General features: G+C 41.0%; 1 protein-coding gene and 1 long non-coding RNA gene across 2 annotated transcripts in view; one reads left to right on the top strand and one right to left on the bottom strand.

The window, feature by feature from the left end:
* TACC2 (transforming acidic coiled-coil containing protein 2) overlaps positions 1-17,184 on the top strand; it is a 52,527-nt gene that overhangs the window by 12,599 nt on the left and 22,744 nt on the right. The window contains exon 5 of the mRNA XM_053450031.1: positions 1,180-1,308. Within this exon, the coding sequence (XP_053306006.1) occupies positions 1,180-1,308 (129 nt within the window). The remainder of the gene's footprint in view (positions 1-1,179; positions 1,309-17,184) is intronic.
* LOC128468345 (uncharacterized) lies at positions 2,175-4,767 on the bottom strand. The gene is made up of 3 exons (XR_008345822.1): positions 4,662-4,767; positions 2,532-2,851; positions 2,175-2,381 (listed from the first exon to the last, which is right to left on the bottom strand). It is a non-coding gene; the product is annotated as an uncharacterized LOC128468345 (long non-coding RNA).

The raw sequence follows: 17,184 nt of genomic DNA, 5'->3' as shown, positions 1-17,184 counted from the left end.
CCATTTAAATACCAGAACATTAAAAGCAATATTTTTATTCCTTTGCTGCTGACGTTTAATTGATGTATTTATCTGTTATCAAAAAAATGACACACAGCCGGATTCACCTAGCACGTTAAGGGGCTCTTGTGATATTTAGGTAGCTTAAGGACCAGCTATGTAAAAAAGACTTTCCTATTCAGTAGTATATCTGCCCCCTCTTAGTACGATCACACACTAACCTGGCTACTAAGATAGAATATCAAAGGTATAGACAGATAGCATTAGGGTTCAATCCTAAACCCACTTCTAAAGAGAATGCATTGGGAGCAAGTGATTAAAAAACTGCAGACGCATTGTTGTCGCATTTTATTTGAGGGGGTAATAAAATACTGCAAAGCGCATCCACCCTTTTTAATGATGCAGCATAAGTTGTAATTATTAGGTCATTCTGAAGATAAAATGTAGGTTGTTTTACTACCTGCGTACACTGCCAGAAAGATTATCTGGATCTTGAAACCAGGGCTTTGTTTCCCTTTCTTTGATAGTTATACAATATACCAATGGCTCACGCTGCTGACGTTGCAAACTTTTTTTTGTAGTTCGTATGTGGCATTGCTTACAGCACAGTTGCTCAATCTGTGTGAGGTGTACCCCAAAGGGTACATCTGAACCAGAGGGTATTCCAGTATGTGTTTGAGTTCATAATTAACCATTTCTATTATATATATGATGATTAACCCTTTCACAGAGAGAGGCTGAGAATTAATGGGTTAATCTTTTTATGGAGTGGTGTACATTGCATTTCCTCGGGATGCTTAACACTTGCAGAGACAGCAAGTATAGAGTATTACTTTGATTGTAATAGGCTTGGAATAGGGGAGCCCTATGCAATATTTCTCTGCTGGGTTACTTTTAAAATGTATATAATATGTATATGATATTATTCATTAAGCAAAGAGGAAAAGATCAACCTTTATTATTATTATTATTATTATTATTATTATTATTATGCTCTTACTGAATGTCTGGGTTCCACAATATATAGTATTTGAACATACTAATAGACCAGTCGTGCAATGGAAGCCGAATTGACAATATGTTCCTTTATGGAAATGTGAGATCATTTCATGTTACTGATGTATTTTCGGGATCAAACGTTATTTCCGTGTTCGGTGATCTCTTTTTTCTCCCCCGCAGCGGAGACGAATCTTTGCAGCATATTTGGAAGGAAGGACAGCTGCTTCCTCCGCTTCCTGCCGCTGATCTTTATATAGAGGGTCAGGAATATAAGGAATTTGGGAGCAGCCCACAGCCTAGCACCATCAGGTATCATTGTTATGTGCATGCCGTTATAACGCTGCTCTGGGAAAGCTTATGTGTGTCTTGTTTAACAGTTGGCATTGGAATGAACTATTTAGAGTTACAAAGCTCTTTAATATTAATCGTTCCATGCAGACTACGGTTACAGTCTATGCTGGTCCTGTTGCATTGCCTGTGCTGGTATGGCTGGAGTTAAGTGTGTTTCCGAAGGCAAATTGTCGGAAGCTTCAAGCTTAAACCTGTTGGATTGTTTGCTCACCAGCTGTCTTTGTATGGGATTAGCGCACATGCACAAGGACACACATTTGTAAAATGAAATCACATTTCACATTGACAAAGAAAAGTCATAAAGACAGTTAAACACAGTTTTGGACAAATGTGTGTAAAAGTTAACAGCCAAACAAGGGTCTTTTTTTAAGAAAGAGCTACACCCATATAAATCAATATAAAATATATTAAGAGTCAGATCGAAAACTCTGGAAACCATGGCCACCTGGCTCAAGGGATTTGTCATTTGCCCTGGTTTAACATAAAAAGTAGTGATTTGGTAAAACATACATTCTACATTTGTGAACAATCCTAGAGAGAAGCACCGTGTAATCTGAATTGGTTGGTAGAATTGCAGAGGTCAATGTAACTGTTGGCAAAGGCTATTAAACTAAAAGTTTCAATGAAAATTGGCAATCTGCACTTTTTTTTCTTTAAATATTGGGAGAATATTTATTGCAACAAAAAGCTGGATTTACTAAACCTAGAATTTTATTTTAACACACTTGTAAACCCCAGATGTAGTCACTAATCATTTCATTGGCTTAATACCACAGTTACTACTGATTATTTACAAATGTGTGCCCTTTGTTTGTTTCTTTGGATTTTCTGTGGATTTTGCTTTTTTAATGTTTGTAAGTTATCTTATTGTTGCATAAAGCAAAATACTTTATCTTTCTGCTCTCTGTGCAGTCTTCTTTTCTTATATGCTTTATTTCATCTGTTTGGCGTTTATCCAATAGTGTCATTCAGGTTTGCTTGCTTGCTTGCATGTTCTGTTATCTGGGCATACAGACTTCATATGTGGATAACTTGTGGAAAGTAAACAAAAAAAGAAAATTCTACATTCTACATGATAATAATGTAGGAAATTATAAAAATGTAGGAATTATTGGACGTCTTGGTTAAGTTTTATTTATTTTGTTAGTATTTTGAGATATAAACATATTTCTTTCCCCCACCTTGCTATTGGTTGAGCTTGCTATTCCTTTAAGTTTCTTCAGCATGTCATGCATGACCTTGGTGTTTAATGCTTTGAACTGCACACGCTATGGTTGCAACTGGATGTGGTGAGTTTCAGCGATTTGGTTTAATATCATGCTCTGTGGATCTCAAGACCAAACTGAAATCTTTGAAAATGTCAACTGTTTACTTGTCAACAGTGGCAGTACCTTAAATGAAGACTACCTAGAAGATACAGCTGTTTCAGATGACATAGGATTGATTGGGATCTTGAGAGAATGGGGGAAGGATGTGGTTCCTGAAAAAATCCCTATGAAGTCTGTAGAAGGAAAAGAAGACCCTGGATTATGTCCCTCTCTTGAATCAGTTCCTCAACAATCTGCATCAGAGTTTAACAATCCTTTGAATCTGCAAACACCAGGGGCCTTGGCAACAACACTAAATCCACTGGATAACAACCAGATGAAAGTAGACAACAGTGTTCACCAGAACCCTGTTAACAGCAAAAATGATTTAGTCCCTGACAAATATGAAAAAGAAGAGCTGAGTTTTCAGTCTCCTGCTGAACCATGCCAGCTGACACTGGAACCCGCACAAATATTCTTAAAGAATGCAATAACCTCACAGATGATTGGAGTTCCAGACAGCACCTGCATCGCAGCAAAAGGAGATTCCAGGGATAGCCCTACTGCTGAGAAATCAGAACAAGGCCTAGAAGGATTTTATGACAGTGAGATTTTCACTGCATATGGTGCAACTAGCCAGACAGCGTGTCAGGACAGCTTAATCCTGACTGTCTCAACAGATGGGGGCTCGGACAAGAACATAGAGAACATGTCACTGCCAGATAGTCCAGTACCGGAGGCCTCTGTGTACACTGTAGAACACCCTACAGTTTTGGGTCTTGAGCCCAGTGTCGTGGTGTCAGAGCACAGTGGTCCTGGCAGATTAAAGGATAAGCCTATTACACCGCTAACTAATCAGCAGACTATGCAGAAGGTTGAAAGCACAGAAAATCTCTTGGCTGAGCAAATGGACAAATGTAGTGCAATGCATGGTGCTGATGAAGTACCGGTGGTAGATACTGGAAGAGATAAAGACTTGGAAAAATACTCTGGTGATACGAATATTAAAGTTGATCGTCAAGATGAGATGTCTTTCGTTTTCAATGTTTATTCAGGTAACAAAAACCAAGACAGCAGTCACACCGAAGTGATAAGTTCCAGAACAGACAGTGATAGTTTATTCTTAAAAGATGAATGTGATAATGAAATTAATGTAGCCACAAAAAGCAGAGCAGAAAATGAAATTTGCTCGGGTGGTGCAGGCTTACAAAGTAGACAGACTTCAGGAAACCTCAGCGGAGAGAAAAAACTATATTTTGTTAATGACAGTGGTCATGAACTGGGCCGCAGCAGTCTAGATGAAGCTTCAGATATTAGTAGTCTATCTAATGTGTACACGGAAAGCAACTCAGTTCAGAGAAAAATGAAAGAGTTCAAAGAAATAGAAAGGCCTTCAGAGACTATGGCGGAGCAGGTTCCATGTACATCCAAGTCTAGTGGAGAACTAGATAAAATTATGGAAACAAATGAATCACCGGATTTAACAGGTTTACTGCCAAACATAAAAGCAATGGGCACGCTAGAGCTACACCATCAAATTGAGCACAAAACCTTTCCATCCATTGCTGAGAATGAACTTAGTGATGTGGGAGCAATTACGCCGGAGACTAACTACATTGAAGGGTGTCATGCAGGTGATATGTATAGTGCTAGTCAAGGAGACGCTAGTTCCAAGAACAAGATATCAGCTCAGGAGCAGAACAAGCATACAGAGACAGATACAGAAACACATTATTTATCTGTTTCTGAGAGTCACAGTAATTTGGAATACACCCCACCCACCCAGGTTAACGACTTTATGAAAGAGCCAGCCCAGCCTTTAAATACCATGTGTGAAAAACTCTCACTAGTAGAACATGAGTCCAGTCTACCTTCAGCTGAGCATGGAACGTCTTCTTTTGTGGGAACTACATATTTAGCATGTGCTAAGGAACATAGTTCAGAAGCTTCACTAGAAATGCCTGTGGTAAACCCTGCTAAAACACAGAAAGAGCCCATACAAACCCAAAGTAGAGCTGACTTAAATTTAAATACAGCCGGCCAGACCGAAGGCAGTGACATGGACACAAGGCTGCAATCATCCCTCCTGTGTGATGTGGAGAGGGTGATCCTCAAGCCAGATGGCACAAAGGAAGAGTCTTCCAAGTTTCAATCCGTCCATACTACTCGGTCTTCAAGCACACAGGTCTTTAAAGAAAACAAAGTCAGCCTAAACTTACCAAGTAGCACTACTGAAGATAAGGAGGAGCCTCTGACAAAATTGAGTCAGCAAGAAACAGCGTCCTCTGACAACACACCCTATCTAATGCCTGGCAAACTACTCAGTCCTGTTGGAGTTTGGGAGGAGAGAGACCTGACTTCCAAACAGCAGGGCCATTCTGCTGCATCCTATCCAGACTCTCTGCAAACAGACCAAATCATGGATAAAGATGATCCTAAACCATGCAGTGGAGATGGAGCTTCAGGGTTTTCTGTTGATGGAGGAAATGAAGCTATACTAGAGGCCACTGGATCACAAAATAAAACTATACCAACCAGCAAATCATGTATACAAGACCGCAAAATACCAGCAAGCCCCACAAGTAACACTGGATATAGTAACACCGAGGAGCCATCAGTTTGTGATTTAATTATGCAATCTGAACCCATGGTATGTCACACATCTTTATCACCAGACTCAGGCATGCAGTCCCAGGCTTCTGTGGGCACTATACCTGACAACAAAATCATTGATGTATCTCATGATAATAATCTGAATGGACGGGTTGAGGATGCCACAGAAGGACAGATGTACCCAAACGTCGAAGTACTGTCAGCTCAGTCTGAGAATAAAAGGTACTTGTCTTCTGACAACAGCTTGCTGGACATTACAAACTTGGTTGCACCTGTAGAGGAATTCATGTGCAACTCATATAATATAAATACAGTACAGGCTCTTTCTGCAACCTATGAAGATCAGCCCTGCAGTATTACAGATGATTTCTGTAATAAGAAGATAGACAGACCGGATATATCTGAAACTAATAAGGCGATCATAGGTGATCAAATCTCAGTGTTTGATGCTGCATCTGGAACTAAACCTGGAAAAGACTCCGAGACTCCAAAAGGACTACCTAACACAGGCATGCAGAATAGTATAGCTGAACATCCAGTGAAGAGTTTATTGGAGAAAGATGTTTTTCAGCTTAGTGGAAACTACATGGATCCGGCTCAAGAAGGTGACATTACGTGCCACACCTCGAGCCAGCTTCCTTCTTCAGAGATTTTGGCAAGCACAGCATTTTCAAGCAGCAACGAAGGAGATGCTGCAGACAATGCTACAGACATTCATCTTCTAGGTAATAATAATTTGGAATCACAAGGTGGGGCTAAGGAGTTGGATTCTGTACAAACAGAACAGCTTGATCAAAAATATGATTTCTCAGAATCTGCACACACACACAGTGGGAATGGTGGGAAATTAGAGGAAGCACTGGATTGTCACAATCACACTTCACATCAGGAAATACACCCTCAAAAGAAACATCCTGAGATAACTTGTGAAAGAACATTTAACTTAATTTCTGATCAGAAAGAGGTCACAAGCCAAAGCATTCAGAAGCCCACTAGTCTGGAACATAACAAGGATGGAGCACCAATTGACAAGGGATTTTTAGCAGAACCTTCTAAATGCACTGAGAACAAATCTGTTAATGAAAATCCTTCCTTCCCACAAACAATTCCAGGAGATTCAAACATAATAAGTAATGTTCAAGACCTTTATATACCTTCTTTTGGACTTGCTTCCATTGACAAGGTCAACTCATATTCAGAAGAATGCAAAGACTTTTCAAGTGATAATGGACCTTCTGTTGAAGAAGCAGATGTCTCTTATTCTGAGTTTGGTACAGAGGACGTGGCTGTACCAATGATGAGTAGTGCTGGTCCAACTGTAGTGGAAACCACCTCTGATGATTGTGATTTTCTTTCTAAAGTAAAAGAAAAGACCCAAAGTACATCCGTAAAGCAACAGCTTACCAGTAAAGAATCCATTTCTCAGCAAGAGATCAAAGTGGAGGATGTAGGTATAACATTGGAGGAATCTCACATAGCTGTCAGTGACAAGAGCACAGTGTCTGATGGGACTCATCCCATGGCTAAAGAGACAACAATATCATCTGAAGTTTTATCTTCCACACATAAAGAGACTGATATACTGTCAGATATATCTAATGAGTTAAATATTTCTTCCAGTGAGAAAGACATTTCCAAAAGCTCTAGTGCTTTTCTGGAAAATGCTTCTAAAGGCTTTAGTTCTCCTCCTATACCTGAGAAACAAACCAACATTACAGTTGAACAGACAGTTCTGTCTCCAGAGAACACCACAATGCTGATTGAAGAACGTGCTGCTTCCCTGGTAGATACAGAAAATTCACAGATAAAGAGCATTGCCAATGAGCTAAGCTGTAACTTTGAGCAATCGGTTCCCTCCTTGAAAGATGAAGACCTTGCCACTGAAGATAAGGTTCGGGCTTCAGTAGAACTCAGTCCTCCTCCATCAAAACCTGTCTCCAACAAACAGACACAAAACAAAATGCATAGGTCTTCAAGCCCCAACCATGACACATTGGTTTCTGCGGACACTGATTCGGCACCTTTGCCTCCAGTTATCAAAAGTCCGACGTTTCCAGCCTCTGATTCATACAGCTTCACTCAGAAGCTACGCAGTGTCCTTCATTCTGAGAGTCCATTCACCAAGAAGCATGTGGTGCCTACATCTTCTGAGCCTCTTGTCCTTCCTTCAAGTCCTAGGCTGCTCCCTGAAGGAACAATCCATGAAAGGTACCACATCCAAATAAGTATTTACATGGCTTATGTTTTAATAGTAGTTATAGCTGATGAACATTTTTGTATGTGCTTTTCTAATAGAACCAATTCAGAACCAAGTCAAAAACTATAGACCTCTAATACACAATATACATGGCTGATCGTTCATTTAGAGGCAAGACAATTGTGGTTCCTGTCAAAGTGTATTTTATATCAGTGATATGACATGCATGGGTATGGACTGGAGGCAATTCACTTGACAATTTAATTGAGTGTTCTAAAGCCCATGGATGCTGCAGAGCCTCCTGTAAAGCAGCTGTTGACCACTGTTTTATTCTGTGACTCTATGAAACAGTGGTGACCCCTAAATTCTGGAAAATCTGCATCAATTACTAATAAATTCGTTTATACAGATTGCAGTAAGTGATTAATAGCCTTACCTGAACTAGAGTATTTTAAATGTATGTTGAATATTACTTTTCATATTGCTCTAGAAACGGCTCAAACCTCATATAGTAATAGGCCAAATTTGCCTATACTTATTCACATTACTGATAACCATGCTGCTATATGTTTTTACACATCAGTTTTGTGGACTTGTTATTATTATACTAAAGTATAATATCACCAATGATTAATTATTATTATTAGTCTATGAAAGTATTTTATATAAGGAATATAAAAAATAGCCTACTTTTTTATAAATATTCTATCATCTTTTAATAAGTCCTAATGAACTTCAGTATATACAGCGATACTATTTTTAAGTGTAATTTAAAATTTGGATCAGCTAAAATTTGAATTGAATTTGTTGACTGATATATAGCGTCACTTTCTGGGACATGTGTCTCCTGACTAATATTATCTCAGTTCCTTTATGTGTTTGGAGAAGGAAAGGCATTTTTATGAACTGATTAGCCTGTAAGTGGTTAATAGTTAATAGGGGAGGCAGCAAAAATTGAAAACTACAGAAAACGGGCAGGCTGTATGGTTTACTCAGATATAAGAGGGCTTAAAAACACACTACTAGACCAGTTAAGTGAAATAGTTACCAAGATATAAAAGACCTGAGTGTACCAGCCTCTGTGAGTAACCCTATAATTTTAGTATATTAGTATTTACGGAATCAGTACAGGTCATTGCGATAGACCTTGGATAATCAAGATGTAAAAAGTCCCTCTTCACTGTTGGTTTCAGCTTCCCAGTATAGTGACATGTAGTGTTATATAGTGTTAGTCTATCAATCGGAATACTATACCAACATTTCTTTCTGTTTTATATATACATTACCATTTAAAAGTTTGGGACTTTAGTACATGGAAAGCAAAGAAAATTGTAGCTGTGCTAACTTATATGCCAAAGAGTTTTCTAATGATAAATTAGGCTTTTAAACTTGGAGTAGGACTAGCGAACACTCCCATCACTCCTGAGTTCCAATGGCACGTTGCGTTCACGAATCCAAGTTTAATTGATCATTAGAAAAGCCTTTGGCATATAAGTTAGCACAGCTAGGAAAGTATTTGTTTTCCACGAAAACAGCTCAGTGACCCCAAACTTTTGAATGGCAGCATTTATACATCTGCTTGAAGTGGTCGTTGCGCTCTGCGGCTCACATCACACTTACTCCTTGGCAACATAACCGTGATAACAAGTGGGTAACATTTCTGATCGAGCAGAGGCTGAGTGTTGGATCAGGTTGCGCCCAAACGGTCTGACATAAGGATACGCCTGGCAGTAACCGAGGGGAAACAAACAAAGGAAGGGAGCTCTTAGATATACCGCAGAGATTTTACAACGGAAAATGTTCTCAAATCTACAAACAGTAACAGGTTTCACGATACAATCCGAAATGAAACAAACTTGCTTCTTGTAACTTGCAGAAGCAACCAAAAGTAGTGAAATTCTTAAAGCGGTTCAAAGTCTTTTGTTTTTATTCCTTTGTTTTGTTTTTCCCTGGATGCACGGAGGATAATATAGAGGGTCAGAACTTCTCCTTGAAATTTCGGATCGGTCGGTTTTAAGTCCTGTGTTCATAAGATACGAGATTGTATTCTTCCCAGTATCTTGCGTGCTGTTTCTTGCATGTACACTGTGGGTACACCCCGAGGCACACTCTTTTCATTCCACCACCCTTCTTCATTCTTGCCCTTTGGGGTAGGAATATCCCAGCAGTGCCCAGACACGCTGCTGTAAAGCGTGTCACAGATTCCAATGGCCCTGTTCAGGACCCCATGTCTGCCTGGGAGCTTTCGCAGTGCCCTTCCCTAAGGAGGAGAGAGAGACAGCCTCTGCCCCTCCCAGCTACGACTTCATTCCATTCCCCGGCCTTTTGTTGTGTCTCAACTTTCACTGAGAAGCAGTAAAGTTTGCCGTGTCCGGAATGCATGCTGCCTGTTCAGGGACACTGACACACACCGGCGTGGGGTACTCGTAATGCTTCCTCCGCCACCCCCTGCTTGGGAAGCGAAGAATTAAAGGCACTTCTTGGATTATTTAACCCCCGGGATCGACAGTCGACAGAACCCGGTGAGTGAGCAGTCACACAGGGTGTTAGTGGACGGTACGGGGTATAGATAACTTTTACTGTATTTCTAGGGTGTATTGTTTGACCTTCATGCCTGACAAAATGTACTGTAGGTAGAGAGAAGGCATAGAGAAGAAGTATATAGAGGCATAGATACTTAGGGGAACAGTTCGACTATAAGGTGAAGTCATTTGTAGGAGAGAAAATGTGCAAAGTGGGATTTAAATCGGAAAGTCGAGCAAAGTATTGACGGTGGGGAAACTAACAGGGAAGATAAAACCCCAGGATGCTGGGTGCACAATGAGAACAGGGTGTCCCTTTGGACGGTGGTGTAATTTGGCACCAGTCTAGCGTATGGGAGAGCCGTGGAAAACCTGATTACCATGCGGATGGAACGCAGAGGATACAGCAAGTGCTGCTGGTGATTATTTAGTCTACACGCGAGACGTATTACAGAATGATGTGACGCAGAGCACTTGTTGCATATAGAATTTGATAAGAACCATCTAGTCTGTCAATGTTTCCATGGAAAGACTCAGACTTTAATCAGTTGTTGGTCTTGTCTTAGATTCAGAATAACTTTATGCCTATCCCACGCGTGTTTAATATCCCTCACTGTATTAGCCTCTACCACTTCTCCTGGGAGGCTGCTCCATTTATCTACCATCTTCTCAGAGACAAGAAGATAGATCAGATATATGATTTTTTTTACACGCAAAAGTAAACAAATACGCACAATGCTGTATGTTAGACAATTAAGCGCAGAGACATGATAAAAGGGTATTAGTACTAGTACAGAGTGTTGTGATGGCGTTCAGATTATTGCTAAATTGTGTCAAAGGAATAAAAAAGCAGGCGGACGGCAGTAACTTTCTACTGTGCAGCACGTGACCAACACCTCTCTCCATATCAGTCCTTCAAGCTGTGAATTGAGGGTACGAGCGCTGTCAGTCATGTTACAGAATGAACTCCTGATACACAGGAGGCTGCAATGTCTCACCGCTCTCATCATACAGAGTCTCATTCCTTATATGGTATTGTTTAACCCTTCACTGACTTACATTATTATGAGGATGGGAGCCGGTCAGATACGAGGGAGATTTTAGTACAGTAAGAAATAGCTCTCGGTGGCTTGATTTATTTTACTGAAATGACATATATTGTATATATAGCAAGCTGAGGTTTGTGCTTACAAAGGCCGTCAACAGCTGTGGGACTGTGGCTGGTTGAATGTGATGAGAGTTAAACATAAAGTGGGCCTGCCCCAGACTGTCCTGTCTTAGTTTTCTCGTTCAGTGCTATCTATAAAGACCATTGGTTTGTTGATGTCATACACCCTCAAAATGTGCTGACTGCCCAATAGGAGACTCAGCCCTGGGGCTATATGGAGAGTGGAAGATATGTCAATGTTTTGAGTCATTCATAACTTGAAGCTTTAGTGACGGGATGTTTATGAAGTATAAGTAAGCCAAGTTAAGTGACTACTATGGTAGGAGCCATCTGTATGTTCTCAGGATGTGGATGATTATTTTTCCTCTTTTCTCCTTTTTTAAGTTGCTGTCCTTTATTGGGGTAGCCGATATTGTTTCCGATTTACTGCATGAAACCAAGTTGTAGACCTCAAAGTGCCAACGCTGCATTTTGGTGCCTACCCGTGGTGTAGTGCAGTGTTGTTTTCACACACAACACACACTCACACTCACTTGCATACACACACACATACTAACACACACATACATACATGCATACACTGCTTGGTATACACAGTTTATTTTGGAGACATATGTATATAATTCTGTTGGGTGAGAAATGGAGCGAATTGAAGAATAATCTGCATTATGGCAGCAGCACATGGGTTCCATCTAAGAAGCCACTTAATACCTTGCACCCATAGCAGCTGCTGCTGCAATCGCTCCTCTATTTCTACCCTGTATCTTTCTGTTTATCTCTCTGTTTTCTTACTATCCCTCTTCTTTCTCACTCTCTATTTCTCTCCTTTCTCCCCATCTCTTACCTTTGTTAGTTCCCACAGACCTTTGTTTCAGTGCTCCATTGCCGGGCTGTGACATCAATAGCCGGCGTGGGAGCAGTAAAACAGAGGTCTGTATGAATGACCTCCCTTTATTTTGGGCCAATTTAAAGTTGGCAACCTGGCCCTGTGCCACAACAGAGTCCTTGACGTGCCAGTTGTGGCGCGTGTGCCATAGATTCGCCATCACTGGCGTTAGGGGTCAGAGAAGGAAAATAACATCAGGACAGGAGATAAATGTAAAATAAGATCCCAAGACAGCTTTAGGAACATTCAGGATTGCAGATTTATAGGATGTGGTCCAATAAAGAAGTCAGGCAATCACAGATCCACAAATACTAATGAGAGAAAGCAACAATGTCCATGAAGAGATGTACGGAAGAGACTGCTATACAGATTGTTAGCACTGAAACTAGAAATAATATTTGCATTAGTAGGACCACTAAACAAATTCTTGCATTCTAGTTACTAAAAAAAGTGTGCTTTGTGATTCCCTCACCTGTTCTTTAGAATCACCTCTTTGAATATATTGAGGCCTTTGTACCTGAAAACCAGTAGTTTCATGTAATAACCTATTCCCATGATAGAGACAAGTGGTTTGTTTGCGTTCTTTGTTATAGCTACGTATGAGTCACATGCGGTGAGTAATGTTGATTTATAAGATTTTATATCATGGTATTACAGTATCAGGTAACGCTGTTCAGAAAATAACGTTGTGTGTTCTGCAGAGTATCAGTTGTTGAATTTGAAGGATGGGGGAGTTGAATGTCTTATAACAGGTCGTCAAGTGAAAGATGCTTTATTTCATCAGCTGTATATTAAAACAGAAAACAATAAAATATGAAATATTGATTGATCAACAATTTATAAAAATAATAATAATACTTATTATTATTATTGTTAATATTTTTTTATATAGCACCATCCATTTACACAGTGCTTGTTACAATACATATAAACAAGGGGAAAGACAAAATGAGAACTGCCAGACTAAGAGAAATCAATACATTAAACGAAGAGAGTCCTGTTTGCAAGCTTGCAATCTATTTGCTTCATATCCCAGGAAACGGGTAGTTTATACCATAGAAATACAATAGAAAGCCCGTTGCTATGTGTCCAGTGCTTATATACAATAGGATGTTAGTTAGGGGATCCGGGCCCTGCGCCTTACATTGAATTCCCTGTAACTAGTGTGTTATATAACATTATACAATGCTGCTTTATTTGATATATATCACGCACATGATGGTTACTGAATAACAATCCCTGATTACCTACTTAATATACATACAATGTCATTTTACTAAGCAACTACTTGAACGTAAATAACGTATTCGCAGAATCGTTTGTCTCCCTGTAAATTGCACACCCACAATTTCCTTTTACTTTAGCTATAAATTAACATTTTGAGTTGTCATTTCCTGGTGAGCCACCCCATTATCTCCCATTTCTGTTATTTCTGACAATAGCTTCCTTGTAAGTGTTTTGTGTCTGGACAGGGCAAGCTTGAGTTTGGTCAAATTACAATGACGCTTGTTGACTTCAAAGTGAGTGTCCCAACTAGAAGAACAGTAATAATTTCCATGTTTAGTGGCAAGTGATAGTAAGATTACTAAAGTCCTCTAATATTTCTGTATGTTACAGTATTGAACTATGTAGCATTTAAAGAAAAAATACACTTTAGTGGAATGGTAAAACATTATTTTACCTAATACACAGGAATACATGTATTTTCACATTTTTGGTATCTATTATGCAGTTAGTCAGCATATGTTATATATAAACAGAAATTTGGAAAACCAATAGCCTTTTTAAGGTCCCCCCCTTAATTCATAATGCACCATACTTATAGATATTCCCCTTTGCTCCCCTGATATGGCAATCTGCCCCCCAGAAATGCTTTATGCCCCCTAGAAATGCCACTCTGCTCCCCTGAAATGCCAATCTGTTCCCTAGATATGTCACCCCCCAATTTACCGATGTACCCCCAGACTCCCTGGTGCTTAGCGGTGGCCAGCACTACCGCCAGGGTTTCGGTGGTGGAACACATGAAGGTTATGTCACGCAGGTGCTCCACCATAGAAACCCCGGGGGGGAGTGCGCCATATATTCGGGCAAATACGGTGTTAGTAAGAGCCTCGCTAGGTACGTACTTATTTTACCAAATGGGAAGCTAACCATTATTTAACATTTACAGAGGAGTGCTCTGCTTCACTTATTGCACAGCCTCCCTCCGGATATTGAAAGGCTTAATGATTTGATTCATGTTACACAAAAAGTAGCCTTAATCAGATAGCCTAGAATACATTTATCCATCTCATCGTCAGTGTCCATACCACAAAACATTTGTCTACTAATCAAAAGGAGTCAGATCTCTGAATGGCAAATCAATTGTGATATATAAAACAACAGCAAAACTTGTTATTATTTATTGTTTTATATAGCGCCATCATATTCTGTAGCGCTGTGCAATGGGTAGACAGCACATAACAAGTAGTATATAACATAACATTTTGACTTATAGAACAAACAGGCAAGGACGGCCCTGCTCAAACGAGCTTACGATCTAGAGATTGTAAAATGAGTACTTAATATTCATGAAGCATAAAATGAGTATGCTTAATATTCAAGCTAATACTGCTGTGTGAAATATACATTTTTGAAATTGCCTTAAATTATATTTACATTTTGGAAAAGCAAACATAGTCCTCAATAAGTACCGTATTGGCTCGAATATAGGCCGCACTTTTTTCCCCCACTTTAAGTTTTTAAAGTGGGGGTGCGGCCTATATTCGGGGTCTAGCGCCCGACGCCCGGGACATGCAGTCCCGGGCGCCGGGCAGGCAGCGGGGTTAGGATACAGATCCCCCGCAGCGGTGCAGGGGACCTGCATCCTTCTCCCCGATACGCTCAGACAGCCTCCCCTGCCAGCACTTCCCACGGGGGGGGGTGCCGGCACGGGAGGTTATCTAAGCGTTTTACCTCTGCCCACCCCCGACTTACCGGAGCCGACTCCCGGGTGTCTTGCGGGGCCGGCGGGAGACATTTACGCAATACGCAAATGCAACTTCCGGTAACGGTACCGGAAGTTGCATACGCGTATTGCGTAGATGTCCCTCGCCGGCCCTGAAGACACCCGGGAGTCTGCTCCGGTAAGTCGAGGAGGGGGGGCAGAGGAGGACAGCGGCAACGGATCGCGGGGAGGGAGGACAGCGGCAGCGGATCGCGGGGAGGGAGGGCAGCGGATCTCGGGGAGGGAGGGCAGCGGATCTCGGGGAGGGAGGGAGGGCAGCGGATCTCGGGGAGGGAGGGAGGGCAGCGGATCTCGGGGAGGGAGGGCAGCGGATCTCGGGGAGGGAGGGCAGCGGATCTCGGGGAGGGAGCGCAGCGGATCGCGGGGAGGGAGGACAGCGGCAGCGTATCGCGGGGAGGGAGGACAGTGGCAGCATATCTCGGGGGGGAGGACAGTGGCAGCATGTTTTTTTTGGTGCTTTTTTAAAGAAAAAAAACTTTTTCTTTAAAAAAGCACCAAACTTTTAGGGTGCGGCCTATATACGGGGGCGGCCTATATCCGAGCCAATACGGTAATTGCCTTTTTTTAATTCATCCAGGCATATTATGTGAATTTCCTTTTTTCTTGATCCAGACACTGAACGTCTTTAGAGCTGTTCTTTCTTCCTTGTTGTGTCATCAGACAATGATGCCACAATGTTCCAAGACACAAACACATTGAGCTGTCTCCTTCTGTTTGCTGAACAGTGCCTGCTCTGTTGAAAACAGGTCAACAATGAAATCAATAGGTACAGGATGACCTTTAAAGTAACCAGGTGACTTTCACGAGTTGGCAGGAAAAGCAGTATCTTACACCTGGAAAAGGGAATACACAGTGTATATATGCGTGTGTATATATAAATGTTATCTGAGTGTGGTTGATTTTCCAGTAATGCAGCAAAAATTCAGAATGTTGTTAATTATAGTGATACTTTTATTATCTGTTGTCTCAGTATAATTACAGTTGCGTACATTTACAGTACTTGTGCCGCCACATACGTGGCATACCAAAGGCCAATTACAGGCCTGCAACTCTGCAAAGAAAAACCCCCCAGATGTATGACATCACTAAATTATCACAGTCAAGATATGGAAGAATATTTGAAAGTGTTTAGAGTTCATTGTAGGTCACAGAACAGGTTATGAAATATGGTCTGTATTACGGGACATTACATAATGTTAAGGAAAAGTTTTATGAATAATCTCTGACATCCTATGTTTGCAGCCTCTTGTTGATCTGTTTTGTTTGATAAGCATAAGATTCAGTAACACGATGCATTAACAGTAATGATAATCGAAAGACAAGGAATTACAAAGTACTGCAGTGCAGTGTTTCCTTTGACAGAGGAGACGACAGAGCCAGACTGGGATATTTTAAGTAACCCTGGCAATTTAAGGCTAGTGGCCGCCTGGTAACATATATTGTGCCACCGGCTGGATACGTGCTCCTGCGTATTACATTGTTATACTCATGTTGCGCGTGGCTCTGCATATCCAGCATATCCCCGCTGTACCTGGTGTGCTGGATGGCAAGTAGACGATCAGTAATCAGGACTATTATTATTAAGCTTTGTTTGCATTAATATAGTGCAGAGCTCAACTTTTCTGTGGCAATAAGTACACAAAACAAAGAAAGTATTCAGCACACACCCAGCAATTACAATTCAGATCAGGCTAGATCAGTACTCTGCGAATCCCCCATCATCTCACTGTACCCTACTCTCTGCTCAGGTCAGAAGCTTGATATGACCCTACTGCCTGTGCCAGGCTAATGGTTACAGCCTGACAGATGGTCTCTTAATGTGAGTGTGATATGATGCTTCCATCTGTGCAGTCTGGACTCCAACCTCTCACTCAAATCCTTTGGTTTCAGTCACTGCCTCTGTAGCTATACACACAACAGCATTTAATGCTAGGGTGCATGGGGACAACAGTGTAACAAGATTAAGATATTTCAGGTGAGATTTAACACAAGCAACACAGCAAATAAGCCTTGGCATCTTTATAAAGGCAGGATCACAAAAGAGTAAGCGTGTGGGACAGGGCCTAGCAATAGATGGTCTCTAACTGGTTTTGGGCTACTAGTCCCATTGGGCTCAGCTAACAGTAGATCTAGC

This window comes from Spea bombifrons, chromosome 11 (genome assembly GCF_027358695.1).
Source record: "Spea bombifrons isolate aSpeBom1 chromosome 11, aSpeBom1.2.pri, whole genome shotgun sequence".
In the NCBI taxonomy this organism is placed as follows: domain Eukaryota; kingdom Metazoa; phylum Chordata; class Amphibia; order Anura; family Pelobatidae; genus Spea; species Spea bombifrons.
This window is presented reverse-complemented; position numbering and strand designations above follow the sequence as displayed.